The 14,705-nt window shown below is 47.1% G+C and overlaps 1 protein-coding gene across 8 annotated transcripts in view; it reads left to right on the top strand.

The window, feature by feature from the left end:
* Positions 1–14,705, top strand: part of MAPT (microtubule associated protein tau) — a 405,891-nt gene that overhangs the window by 357,291 nt on the left and 33,895 nt on the right. For 4 of the 8 annotated variants that reach the window (XM_029573062.1, XM_029573064.1, XM_029573066.1 and 1 more), the window contains one exon: positions 6,996–7,369. The exons of 3 other annotated variants lie outside the window; for them this stretch is intronic. In XM_029573062.1, the coding sequence (XP_029428922.1) occupies positions 6,996–7,250 (255 nt within the window). In that variant the 3' untranslated portion in view covers positions 7,251–7,369. Of the gene's footprint in view, positions 1–6,995; positions 7,370–14,705 lie in introns of those variants that run through there. One more of the 8 variants, XM_029573068.1, reaches the window with a different exon arrangement.

Genomic DNA, 14,705 nt, shown 5'->3' with positions numbered 1-14,705 from the left:
CTCGTGAAGTGTCCACGAAAAGGGGTGGGGGAAGGGGAAGAGAAAGAGACTTTTTATAAGGCCTTCATGGTATCTTGTTATAAAATCTATTAAGCTAGAGCAAGAGAACATTGTAGAAATCTCAAATTTGAGACTTTCCTCACTCCAAATGACATCAAATCTTCACTGAGGTGTACTGTGCTGTTCGTATGTCTCACTCTGCATGTCAAACTGGCCCCAAAACCCTAAACTACCACTAAAACCTCTGCTCGAGTTATTAGCTGGCCCTCCTATGGTGATATAAATAGTTGAATGCTGTGAAGGCCTCCCCAGAGGTGCTCTCTCTCCCTCTTCCTCCCCCTTTTCCTCTCCCTCTCCCTCCAAGCGCAGTAATGGCCGAAATTCAATTTGTAATCTTTATTGCAAATTGCGTTACGGCCATTTCAAGAATATTGCACAGCTTAACGCCAGGAAAAAAGGTGTAGTTATATCCGGTGTTAAGCATGTGTTATGCTATCACGCCGTGCGATATTGCCTCATTTCATTAATCCCATCCAAACCCCTCCACAATCCTGCCCCTATGAAAAATTTGCATTTGTGCAATGCGATACTATTAATATCGCATGCGTTTTGCTGTTAACGTATGCATTATGGTGTTATCGCTGGCATTATGGAGTTATCGTGGACATTAACGCCATAATGCATTTTGATGAATGACCCTGTAAGAGTCTTATACAAAACTCTTCTGATCTTTAAATCCTGGTTAGGAGGAGTAGTAGTTCAGATCCAGACAGTCATCAGGTAACAATGTACTATTTAAACAAGCAAGGAGAGTTAGGTTCTTTAAAGCTATGCAAGAAAACCTGTAAAATATGGAATTGGACATTCCTAAAAAAGATACATCTAAACACTGTTTATCTTCCAAGAAAGCATAATTTCCTGGCAGACTCTGTAAGTCGTCTCAACCTCACAAATGGTCTTTTCACTGTACTGTCTTCTTTGTGGCTTTATTCAGTCACAAATTTCCTCTGTACTGCTCAAAAAGAGCAGCACCCAATTCCATTGTATTGGATGCTTTAGCAGTTCCATGGAACTAAGTCCTATAACGCAGGGAGAAAAGAGTTGTACTCGTTCCTACCAGGTATCCCCCCCCTTCCCCCCCCAATAACAACTCAAACAACTGATTGGCATTTAAATAGGCCGCAGTTTAATAACACCAATAACCCGAGCCCTTACATCAACTTTTAACATTAACCATAAACTTGCCCCCCCAACCACCACCTATCCCCCCACCCTTCCTTCTCCTCCACCACTTTAAACCCCAATGGTGGAGTTACCCTCCCCCCTTTCCGCTTGCTTCACCTCATACCAGCGAGAGCAAGCTCCACCGTGAACCTTAGCCCCACGGTTCTCCAGTCCTCTCGTGAAGCAGCCCCTCCAGCTACACAGGGTACTCCCCTCCTCCGCCGACCAACTCTCCCTCCCCAACATTACATAATAACTGGGCTCGAGTTTTCCGCCACAAACAAGCCACTTACAGCTTGTTCCCCCACTGCGGTCCTATTTACCACCGGGCAATCTCCCTCTCAAGACCCTCTTGTAAGACATTATTGAATAAGCCCATCCCCACTTCGGAAAGATGGACCCCGTCCCCGCTAAACAATCCTGCTTCAATACCCCATGACCACTGGTGCCTCACCCTGAAACCCCCTTCCCAGCCCATCCATTTTCCCATCTGCCTGTTAACTTTCTTTACCCCCGTTTGCCAAATAGTATTCCCTATTCCGGAGCCAGACAATTATGTCCGACCAATCTACCCAGATCCCAGGCCACCTAATCATAATCTGCGCTATATCCTTTTTTATGTTCGTCAGCAATGAGCGACACGTTTGGGAACCAACATCATTGCCTCCCAAATGTATCAACAGGATATTAGGTATGCCCCACATGTCCATTCATTCCTGTAAAAAAGGCAGCAGTTCCTCCCATATCATTCCATGTCTGCTAAACCAAGCCAACCGCCATCCTAAGCACTCCATCTCCAGATCGTCCCCTTAAGAGCGCTTCAATGCTCTTCTCTGCACTCTGTGAATGAATGAATGGCCCACGATTCAGGCACATCCAGTCCCATGCCTCCTCCCTTCTAATTCTGAAACAAAAAACAAGACAGTTAGTATCCCTAACCACCCTACCCCCCCCCCCCCCCCAACCCACTGCCCCCCGTGCTTCCCCTCCCCTTGTTGACTGATTCATTCCTTCATTCCTTTTTTTTTTTTTTTTTTTAAATGCTACATCACCCAATCAAATATAATCCTGAAAGACCTTGGATTTCCACCTCCCAATATTCTGAATACTCTCAGCACTGAATCCTGCCTCCGCGGCAGACATCGCCGCTCCTACCCGGAAGGAATTGGAGCTAAAACATGTAACGTCTTTGCCATCTTTCAAAACTACCCTACGTAACACTTGCGCAAATTGATAACACGTTAACGCCGAACCATCCACATGAACCAAAAAGGAGCCATCGAGGTTAGGCCGTATTCGGGAATATATATGTGCCGCCAGAACTGGGCATACCTCGGGACAATCTGCCGGAAGAAGCGTGATGGAAAACCCCTCCCCCGTTGATCCGTTTTAGACCTCAATATAAACAACGTGACTGCTTGCTCGTGAATCCTAACACAATCCCATGTGATACCTCTCCCCACTGTACTTCTGCGAGACTGGGCAACTAGCTCACTAACTCGCATAGCTCCAAAAAAGGCCCACGAAAAGGCCAACTGAAACAGGAGCACTTCAAAACGAGACCAGCACACCTGATTTTGCAAAGCTGAAAAACGTATCAAATCTCCATAACGAATGGGTAGTCTTAGATCCTTACGCCTGCCAACCGCTTTCTGCCAACCCCCAATGACTTTACGTAACCGGAAACTATTCATGGGATTTCTTAACCCTTACAACTTTTGAAAAAAAGGTAAAACCTGCCAGTTGTGCTTTTTACTGTAGCTACTGAATATCCTGCCTGCTTTGCCCATAACACAAAGCCAACTAGCATGCCCTCTGGTACATCACCCTGCTCCCACCCCCAAGATTTCAAATAATTCGCCAGTGCTGCACTTCCCCGTAAATACGAGCTCCACATGTTGGGGGCGACAGACTCTTGAATTATGTATGAATTCCTCTTCATACTGGTTTGCCCGCATGTATCCCTCCTCTGGAATGCTCCGTGTGCCCGGACGACCTTGCACAAAAGAAAATCGTTATGATCTGCTCCTATCACCTGGCTCCCACTAACCTCTATATTCTCACCCGAGGAATCCCGAGTCTCTCCCCTACCACGAAGATTATCCCTCCGACAATAGCCCTTACGCTCAAAGAGGCCCCATTCGAACTGCAACAAAATTAATATAGCGCCTGCCTATGCTGATACTGTATCGAATTTTGCCACGAATCCCCATAGTATTAAAGTCCTTCCTTGGAGGTTTTGGGTTTTTTTTGGTTTTTGTTTTCCCGTGCCCCGTCCTCCCCCATCCCCCACCCCAGAAAAGACATCGCATCCTCGTATCGACTTCCCCGACCACCCACTGCCGCACCTCGTCCATACCTTCGCTCCCACCCTAGGCCCTGGCACCCTTAACCGTCCCTTTGGCACCGGGCTGCGGGCATTTCGAACTTGGGTGTGCTCCATTGCAGATAGAACAAGGATGTCTGAATTTACACTCTGGAAAAAGACATGTGGCCCTGTTAAATCACCAACACACATTACTACCTAGCGATGTCACTTTCTGATCCTTGCACCTGTTCCTCCCAGCCCTTTATCTGCCCTGGCGATACCGCCCTCTCCTCCTGTACCACTCGACGTACTAGCGACTGCCCCTGCTGCGGCCGATCCCAGCCTAGCGCTCTTATTCGTCATTTGATTCAACCATAGGTTGATGTCTTGTGTGCCCCAAGACATGAATTTATTTCTCGCCATCTTTTCACGGAATTTCTCATCATAGTTGAGCCATGCCCAACCGTCATAATCCTTGAATGCCCCTAATATGATATCACAATACGCTAACAGCGCTGCGTATTGCTCCAGGTGGTGATGTCCCACTACACTTGCCAAGCGAAGGAAGCCCCTCATCCAATTTACAATATTCTTAGGGATCCTGGTGCCCTGGTCTTTTTCCTTCTTGCCCTTGCCCTTCTTCCTGCGCTGCGAACTCCCCCTCGTCCCTGCTACTAGCTGGAAAATATTAACGTATCTCCACTTTCTTATTCTACTTCTCAATTTTCCTGGGACCCCTTCCCATAATTCGGTTAAGGACGCAAGCGCTGGGTGCCCCATGTCCTGGTCAGGCCCCAAACCACTGGCACGCGCCCTCCTTTCTGTCACACTCGAATCCGTCATAGACCCCGTCGAGGAACTGCTATCGGAAGAACTGGAAGTGTAATCCCTTCTCCTCTTAGCCTTACTCGTGTCCTTTTTTCCTATTGCCCTCCCCTGCTGTACCTGAGCCCGCCAGCTGGCGTGACATGGTGTTGGCTTCTATTCCACTCCGACCCGGCCAATCCACCGTCTCTTGCTCTCTTCCACCCGGCGACATCCGCTGTTCTTCGATCTGCGAAGGACCTGTACTCCTCTGGTCCCTGTCACCTGTGGAAACAAAGAAACTGGCCGCAGTACCTGTTCCTAACCACTTTGGTCGCACCGACCCATGCCCTTTACACTTCTGTGCCCTTCCTCTTTGGGCCCTTGGAACCATTCCTCCCCACACCTGCCCCCCAGTCGCCCCTGCTTAGGACCTGCCGTGAAAGCCGTCCCCTGTTCTTTTCCCGCCCAAGCCGTCCATCCTCCAAACTCCCTAGTTGCAGGCAATGCTCTAAGCAGGGAACCTGAGACCCCCTCCTCAGAAAATCCCCTCCCACTAGCCCCTTCCCGTTCTCTCGCCATTCTGCTGCACTCACCACACTCATGCTGTTTCACTGGCTCCACCCGATCCGCCACTCCACCAGCCAGCCATCCCACTCATCTTGTGCTTCTCCCTCGCCCTCTGCCGACGTCAGTCTGTCTCTTACCGCTCCTATCTCGACTTCGCTGCCCTCTGCCGCTGTGGTCGCTCCAGCTTCTCATGTCCCTGGGACGTGCGTCCCCTTGCTCGGCCCTCCGATGCTGCACCTCGCTGCGGCCTGTTCTGTCGCCGCTTTTTCTCTCCGGCCCCCAGGGAACCGCCCTGCTGCCGCCACATTGCCAACCTCCGCAAGGCCTCCCACGGTCATCGTCGTCGCGTCGCGAACCTTTACCTTCGCCTTTCTCTGGCGGCACGTCCAGCTTCGATCCAGAAGCATGGAGGGATAAGTCTAGGGGGAGGACTTCCTGCACACCTTCGATAACCGCGGTGCCCATACCCATCTCCCCCTCCGCCTTAGGCCCGCTTTCACCAGAACTGGCCTCGCCGCTTCTGCCCACAGGTTCCTGGCCTGTCAAAGGTAAGGGGCTGCTACGCTCCTGAGGTGGACTCGCGAAACGAGCCGCAATGACGCCCTTCTTGGCCTGCTTCCTGTTTCCTTTTCCCTTTGCTCCCTGCCTACTGCTCGCGGCTCCTACTTTTGTCATGTCCCGGCTGAAATTTCCTCACCAATTAACCTCCAACTGCCTCCTAATAACGGGACAAAAGTTTTTTGGGCACCCTTCCCTCTGCTTGCCCAGCAACTTCTGCTGGCTGCCTTGCTGATGTCTCTCCTTACTAGCCAATCCAAATGCGCCCTTCAAATGTGTCCCTAATGGTTCCTCCTCTGTCTCTCCCCCTCTTACCCTTCTCTATCTAATCTTCCCGCCTTTCCTATCTTCTCTTCCCTTCCCCCCTGTTGTTTCCTGTCCCCTCTCGCACCCTTTTTCCCCCGGTTATGATCGCAGTGCTGTAACTCCAGCGCTGCTATTCTATATATGCTTTTCCATCAACTCTTCTTCTATCCTTGACAAACTTCAAGTTAAGAAAGGACAGATGATACTCACAGCACCATTTGGCCTCATCAAATTTTGTTCCCATAGCTACAAAAACTGGCTGTTGCGTCACTAGTCTGTCTTCAGATATTCCCAATTCTTCTAATACAAGACAATCAGATGCTTTTTTACCCCAGTCTTTAGTCATTAGTGCCTATGGCATGGATATTGAAAATGAGCTAGTGCATCAATGCCTTTACCTGAAGAGGTGACAGAAGTAGTTTTAGCAGCAGGCACTCTTACAACTTAAAGTGGAAAAGATTTTTTGTTTGGTGTGCATCTCAGAAAGAGAATCCATTCTCCTGCTGTACTTCAGTATTCCTTCAATATCTTATCTGCCTTTTGAAATAGCGACTGAAGATTAATTCTGTTAGATTTAATTTATGTGCTATTGCATCATACCACCAACATGTAGAAAGCCATCCAGTATCTCACCATGCCATAGTGGCAAAATTCACCAAAAGGCTGCAACCATTTTTTGTCTTTCAATTAATACCTTCTTACTCAATGGAACTTCAGTGTAGTGCTTTCTAAATTAATGAATTCACCATTATCAACTATTGATTTTAAGTTTCTGTTTTACAAAGTGCTTTTTCTCATAGCAATTACATCAGCACATAGTCAATGAACTACAGACCATAGTAATACATGATCCTTATACACAAATATTTAAGAATAGAGTAGTATTGAAAACTCATCTTAGGTTTTTACCAAAAGTTGCTTCTCAGTAAAACTATATTCTTTTTTTTTTTTAATTTAAAGTTTAAAGGTTGCCAAAGCAGTACAACAACAGAATGTAAAAATAGTAAAAATAGTACATACTATCACCAACTTCTGTCTCTGTTACTTTAACACGGTGGTCAAGCTAAGATACATTTTCTGAGTTTCGTACACATCCAAAAGAACCAGTCATAGGCAAACATAAAGAACAAGTATATTGTCCCCTAGTCCCCCCAGGTCCCCTCCCTCCCTCCCTCCCACCCCCCCTAACCCTCTCGTATCAACAACATACTTTACTGTACTGTAGGACCTTTTACCCCTCAGGAATAAAGAAAAAGAGAAGGAAAAAGACAAAGAAAAAGAAAAATGGCGTGAGTCCACCAGATATCCACCCCAGCAGCCTCATGAGCCTCTGCTTCCCGCGTCTCCGACTAGGCCGCTCAACCCCCATCCTGGGCTCAATGTGTGGACTCAGAAGGCTCAGTTGACTAGACAGGGGCTCGATTCCATTCCACGAACGGCTTCTACCGTGTCTGGAAACGTGAGAGTTTCTTCTGTTTGATCACTGTTAAATGCTCCAGATGTTGAATCTGTGTCAGCTTATTAACAACTTGCTGTCTTGTTGGTGCCTCTTCCTGTTTCCGCTCTGGCCTCTATTAAAATTTGCATAATTAAATAATAGTGTTCATAAGTCTCGTTTGTGGTTTGTAAATTTAAAAGAAACAATGCTGGTGTCAGCGTCAGTTTGGTGTTGGTGATGGTAAAAATCAATTCAGCAATATCACGCCAAAAAACAACAATTACAGGACACGACCACCACATATGTAAATAGGTGCCATTATTACCACATTTCCTCCAACATCTATTATCCCATTTGGCTGAAAATTTATGCAGTTTGCAGGGAGTAATGTGCCATCTATATAGTAGTTTATAACCCTGTTCCACGATATTGGCCGAGATAGAACTCTGTTTAATCTGCAGGAACGATTCCACCACGATTTGCCCCTTAGTTCAGGGATATCCCTTTCCCAATTTTTAAGATGAACAGGTAAGTCCGACAGATCCCCATTTAGTAGTACGTAAATTTTGGATATGAACCTACCGATGCTGGCAGCCTTTTCACAAAAGCCCTCCAGAAGAGTTTTGCCCTGTAACAGATCTCGTTTCACCTGAGACTGCCCCAAATAGTGTTTAACTTGAATAGAAAAATATTCATCCGCAGCCGCAACCCCGTACTGGGACCTTAATTCAGAAAAGTCTCTATATACACCACCATTGAAAACCTGTCCCAGAGTCGTACACCCCCCTGCAACCCACCTCTTAGCCACCCCCACCGACTGGCCAGGGGGAAATCCTTTGTGAAAAAAGATGGGCGAACTATAAAAATATTGGCGGTGTCCCACCAACCTAGACTTCCAGGCATCCCATAGAGTTAAAGTATGTGCACCGTAGGTATCTCCCACTGAAGGGTTGGTCTGTCCTTTTTCCGAAGCCACATATATGCACCTGGTCCTCCCCCCCCAACTAGGTCTCTCTCCAGCCATACCCATCTCTTCCCCTCCCCATTAGTGTGCCAATGTATAGCCGCCCTCATTTGTGCAGCCACATAGTACCATAGTAAACATGGTACTCCAAGACCCCCCCGTGGTCGGGGCAAGAATAGGACTGCCCTCCTTACCCTAGGTGGTCTATGCCTCCAAATGAATCTCATCAACTTCCTTTGCCAGATATTGAGTGACTCCGTCGAAATAGCTACAGGTAAGGTCTGAAAGAGGTAATTAAAACGCGCTAGAATATTCATTTTCACTGTCGCTATACGGCCTAACCACGACAACCCCAACCTCTCCCACGCCTGTAAATCCTGTAATATTTTTGGCCATAAGCCCCCATAATTGAGCTGGTATAGAGCACTGAGATTCGGACTAATTTTAACCCCTAAATATTTCAGACAATGGTGTACCACTTTAAATGGGAATAACTGATGTAAACGCTCGAATTGGTCCGCCGGAACAGATACATTTAACAATTCGGACTTATCAGCATTCAGGCGGTAGCCAGATACAGCACTAAAACGCTGCATTTCCGCCAAAACCCCTTCCAGGGACTGCTCCGGTTTGGACAGGGTAAAGAGAACATCGTCAGCAAACATAGAAAGCTTATACTCCTGGTCTCGTACATGTAACCCATGGATCTTGGTGTGAACCCGAATAGATTCTGCCAAGGGTTCCAGATATAGTGTAAATAATAAGGGCGAGAGAGGGGCACCCCTGTCGAGTTCCTCTCTCAATTTGGAACGTTGGAGAATACCTCCCATTAACCTTAATACAAGCATTAGGATTGCTATATAACGCCTGGATCCAGGTGGAAAAGTTGCCCCCCAACCCTACTTTATCCAGCACTGCCCCCAAGTAGTCCCAATGAACCATGTCGAATGCCTTTTCTGCATCGACCGTAAGTAGCACCATTGACATTTGTTGTTCCTGACCCCACCAGATGAGATCCAGCACTCGTCTCACATTATCCACCGCTAACCTGCCGGGAACAAATCCGGTCTGATCTGGGTGTATAAGAGAGGGAGCCACGGCCCCCAGCCTGTTAGCCAGGAACTTAGCCAAAATTTTAAGATCCAGATTGATCAGGGATATTGGCCTATATGACCCGCATTGCGTAGGATTTTTACCATGTTTTGCCAATATAGTTATGCCTGCTTTGTTGGAGTGCGCTGATATTTGCCCCCCCCCCCCCCCCGAAGTAAAGAATTAAATGCCTTGGTCAGTGGCGTTATGATCACATCTTTCAACTTTTTATAGAACCCTGCCGAGAACCCATCGACTCCCGGGGACTTCCCCATTTTCAAATCCTGAATGGCCTTGCCCACCTCAAATTCAGTGATGTCCTTATTGACCATATCCCTGCGTGCCTCGTCCAACATAGGTAGATTAATATCCGAGAGGTACGCCTGGATGTCAGTCTGCGTAATATCTTGTCTCTTGGAGTACAGTTGGCGGTAAAATTCAGTAAATCGCTTTCGAATGGCCATATTTTCCGTCAGCTGCCGTCCTGACTCATCTACAATCTTAAGAATCTGATTCATACCCATTCTGGCCTTTAGTCTCCTCGCCAGCAGTCTCCCCGCTTGCTTCACCCTGTCCAAATGATGGGCAATTAAGCCCATATCCAGCTGCTCTAGTTCCTGCCTCAGCGTTTTCAATTGCTGACCTATAGCCGGCTCCGGGTGCCTCTTATTCAATAATTCTAACTTCCCCAATTTGCGAAGAATAGCAAATCGCCTGCTTTCCCTCTCTTGACATGTGTGGCTTGAGCTATCAGCTTGCCCCGGGCTACTGCCTTGAAACAGTCCCAGACCCCCATAGGAGAAACCTCTCCATTTTCGTTGTCTGCTAAATATTGCATCATATCAGAGCGAAGGCGAAGTACATCCCGTTCATCATCTAGAAGGCTTTCATTAAGCTTCCAAAACTTATCTCCGCCCACATCCCCTAACCCCCTCAAAGTGAGCCCGATTGCTGCATGATCCTACCACGTGCGGATCTCAATGCTGGTCTCTTTGACATAATTAACTAAACCTCTGTCAATAAGAAACATATCGATTCTCGAATAGGAATTGTGTGTGGCAGAAAAAAAAGTATAATCCCTCTCAGTGGTATGTAGATGCCGCCAAATATCCACCAATTCCCATTCCCTCATTAGTGCCTTCAAACAATGTCTATGTGTTTTCGAATATGCCGAACTCCCCGTGCTGGTGTCCAAATAGGGGTAACAAGGCATATTAAAATCACCCCCAATCAGTACCAAGCCCTCAGCCCATTGCCTCAAAACGGCCACTATCTGGGTGAAAAAAGGACCTTGACCTGTATTCGGCGCATATACATTTACCAATGTGTACATCTGGTGTCCTATCTTAAATTTCAGGAGCAGGTACCTGCCCTCCTGATCCCTGATCACAGTTTGCACATCAACTGTCAAATGTTTGGAAAAAAGGACACCAACCCCTTTATACTTCCCTCTAACTGTAGCTGCAGCATAATACTGCACTGGGAATTCTTGAGATAGCATAAGTTTCTCATGGCATTTCCTGAGATGTGTCTCCTGGCACAATAAAATATCTGTTTTAGCTCTAATTGCATCTTGCAACAGGCGTTTACGCTTATGATACGTTTGCAACCCTTTAACATTCCAAGATAGTACTCTAATATGACTAGCCATTGCATCCTATATATGCTCTCTGACTGATCCAGGCAAAGCGAACTACAGGATCCCGGTCTCCCCTGCCACTCACCACCCACCTCCCCACTCCCCTAGTACCTAGTAAAAGGCCCGTACCCCTCCCTCCCCCACTCACCCCCTCCCCCCCTTTCCGTATAAAGTGGGAATGACTGCGCAGAGGGCGGGGGTCCCTTCCAGGGACCCCCGCCCGATCTCTTAACAACCATTTCAAACTGTAAAACAGTAACAACTTCAATGCAGGATATAGAAAACTACACAGATAATAAAAAGAAAAGGAACAAAAAGAGTCACCATCTGCTTGTCCAGAAATGTGTTGCCCATCCAGGGCTCATCTCTTTGTCAAAAAAGTAAGAGAGAAAACTGTGCCCTCCTAGGCATCAGCCGCAGATCCATAGAACTGGGAAACCAAAATCTTCCAGGAAGCGATTTAAAGAATATGTGGGACCCCCATAACAGGAGCCGAGAGGGTGATATCAGCGAGGCGGATCTGAAGAAGACGCTGATCCCCCCGAGTTGCGACGCAGCCGCTTGCCACCAGATTGGACCCTTTGCCAGCGATTAAGCGTGTCCCGCTTGTCTCTCTCCTCAGATGAAGATTCCCTCGCATTCGCCATGACGGGCCATCCCGCAGTTATCAATACTTTCTTAGCTTCCTCCACCGTCTGTACACGCACCGCCATGCCCTTCACGGTAAAGGCTAAACCAAAAGGGAACAGCCATTTATATTTGACCTCCCTCTGGCGCAGCGTGGCTACTATCTCCTTAAATTCCCTGCGTTTCCTGATAGTGTGAGCAGACAAGTCCTGGAAAACTTCCACCAGGTATCCTTGCCATTGAATGTCTTTTCTCTGTCTGGCGCAGGAGAGCACTTTTTCCTTTGTCTGATATGAATGGAAACACACGATAATATCCTGGGGAATATTCCCCCTTGGTCTCGCTAAAGCTCTGTGTGCTCTGTCAAAAATGATCCCTTTGCTCCCTTCTGGGGGATTATTATCGTATAAAATCAGTTCACAGATATCTTTTATAACAGCTGCGCAATCGGCGTAGGCCGGTTCCTCCGGTACCCCCGGAATCTTAAATTGCCCCGGCGGGACCTATTCTCTAGGTCATCCACCCAGGATCTCAGCTCACAGTTCGAAGCCTGCAAAGTTTGGATTTCTTTTTGTAATACTTCCTGATGATCCTCCATCTCTCCAATTCGCTGCTCTGCCTCCCCCACCCGGCCTCCGAGTACCTCGTGGTCCTGGCGTAGCTCTCTTATAACGTCCTTAATTTCTCCCTGCAGGGAGGACATCGCTTCCTTCATGTCCCTGACCCATGTTTGGAAGTCACCCCTCGATGGGGGAAGCTGTTCCGCCTTTTGTTCCGCCTGCTTAAGCTCCGTTCCTGCTGTCTCCCGCTGCTCATCGCCGCCATTTTCTAGAGCTTCCTCCTCCTCCGAGGCAGCGCTGGCGGGCCGCGATTTCAGCGGGTCATAGGAAAAGCATTTTAAATCGTTCGCTTTCCTTCTTTGCGCCATCCTGAGACTCTCAGCCCCCTAACAGCGTATATAGCCGGGTTTGCTATGCGATCCTGCGCCGAATCTGCTATATTTTAGAGCTCTTCTCTTAAGCAGCCAGTTCAGGGAGTGACGTCACTTCCCCCCCAGTAAAACTATATTCTAGCAAAGCTCATCAGCTACATGTAACTGCAGCATCAATTGTACATCTCCCCGCTTATATTCAAGGTATTTGAAAAGCAGCTACTTAGTTGCTATATACACACTTTTACCAAACATTGCTGTCTCAAGGAGGATTCTTGAATGGACATATCTGCGAACTCTTTGAATTTGGCCTGGAGTCTCCAAAATTCTAAATAAATTGGCAGCACTCTGGATGAGCTGCAGAAGCACCCCATGCAGCCCAGAATGAGGAGGAGATGAGTCCGTCTCATGGACGACAGAAGACACAGTAATAGCAGCAGCCCATGCAGTCACAAGCAGAAGGAGATCTCCTGTTGATTGCGTGGGTCCAAAGGAGGAGGCTGCTGCATCACCCCATGGGCCTGAATGAAGAGGAAGCTACTACTGCTGCCCCATGGACCCAGAAGAGGAGAAGAAGGAAGAAGCCCAAAGGAGGAGGAGATAGTTGCTGTTCTTGGTGAATTTGGGGTGGGGAGAAAGAATGAATGAGCATGTATCTGAGAGTGAGTGTGTGAGTGAGTTGGTATAGCCAGGTGTGAGGCTGAGTTGTTATGAACTTGTGTGAGTGAGTGGGCATGTATATGGAAGAGAGAGAGAAGTAAAGGGAGTGTGCGTATGAGAGAATCAGCATGTTTGTGTATGAGAGTGAACATGTGAGTGTGTTCGTGTGTATGTATAAGAGAGTCACCTCCACCCCCCCCAGTTCACAACAATTTTAAGGTGAACGGAAATCAAAAGCTCCCAGGTATGTGCATAGACAGTAGCTTTAGTCAGGAAATTCTTAGGAACCTGTCTTAACTAATAGCTTGATGGACCTTTGGTCTGAACCAGTATGGCAGTCTTATGTTATATTATGTTAACTCTCCTGTCCCCTTTTCAATCAGTTTGCAATCCTTATCTAACAAAAGGGCAAAACTTTTTTCAGTGCAATCCTCAGCTTGGGAGTCTCCCCCACTTGTGTGGCTGAATTTGTTCCTGCTTCTTCACGGAGAAAGCAGTTTCTCTGTGAACAGCAGGAAAAGTCACTCGCGCACGGTCTTACCCTCCTCCCCATAGCTTAGCTTGTGAAATGACTGAGGAGACTTGTATGCCAACGGCAGCACAGGAACACTTGTACATGCTCAGAAAAGGCTTCTAGGTGCTGCTGAACTTTGAGAGAGCACATTCCATGTCAGTGCCATATAATGTCGTCACCCACTTGGTGGCTGATTTGTCCTGCTATTCAACAGAGAGCACCTGTTAACAGGTAAGCAACTTTACTTTATTTATGGTGTTTCTTTTGTCCTTCCAGGGTGAAAATATGCAGGTCTAAAAACAGAGTTCTGACCTGCAAAAAACAAAGGAAAGTGCTCAGTTTAAGAGAAGAACAAGTGGTTCATAATGTGCTCTTTACTGGTAGCCAGAGTCACTAGGTTATTAATAATCCATGGTGTAATCATATAAATTATGTAATAATGACCAATATGGAGGGTATTTACCTATGTGGTAGGAGTTGAAGGCCTGCAGAAATGCCAGAGCAATAGCAAATGCCCAGCCCTAGAGGTCATTATTACTGTTATAAATCTCACTCTCTGTTTTTGAAATTTAAAAATAAGTTTAACAAGATTGGAAAGGTGTACTTGATGCAGTACTCCAAATCTCCAAAGGCATTCTTTACGCTGAGTGTTAAGTTTTCAAAATGGGCTTGTGTTTGTTCATGTCCATTTATAATTACACATCTAACTCTGAAAGTTAAGAGTGTAACATTTTGCACATGCACAGATAAAAAACAACAGATGGACAGGGTCAGACACGTGAGGCATTCCACTGCTTACAGTGCACCAAAAATTAATTGCTTAAATTTAAAACTATTTTAGAAACAATAATGAGGATTGGTTAGGGCACTCAGTGATAATGCTGAGTACTGTTATGTGGCGGGATCTAGGTTTGATTTCTGGCTTAGATCTTTCACTTCCCAGGTCAGCGAGGACTGGGAACTACGCAGAGATAGCATTCCCAGCCCAAGGGGAGGGAGTCCTACCAATTGCAGAATGTCAACATATAGTGGCCGAATGTAGAGTCCACAATTGGAGGGCTCCAGAGGGA

The sequence above is a fragment of the Rhinatrema bivittatum genome, chromosome 12, assembly GCF_901001135.1.
Source record: "Rhinatrema bivittatum chromosome 12, aRhiBiv1.1, whole genome shotgun sequence".
Classification (NCBI taxonomy): Eukaryota; Metazoa; Chordata; class Amphibia; order Gymnophiona; family Rhinatrematidae; genus Rhinatrema; species Rhinatrema bivittatum.
This window is presented reverse-complemented; position numbering and strand designations above follow the sequence as displayed.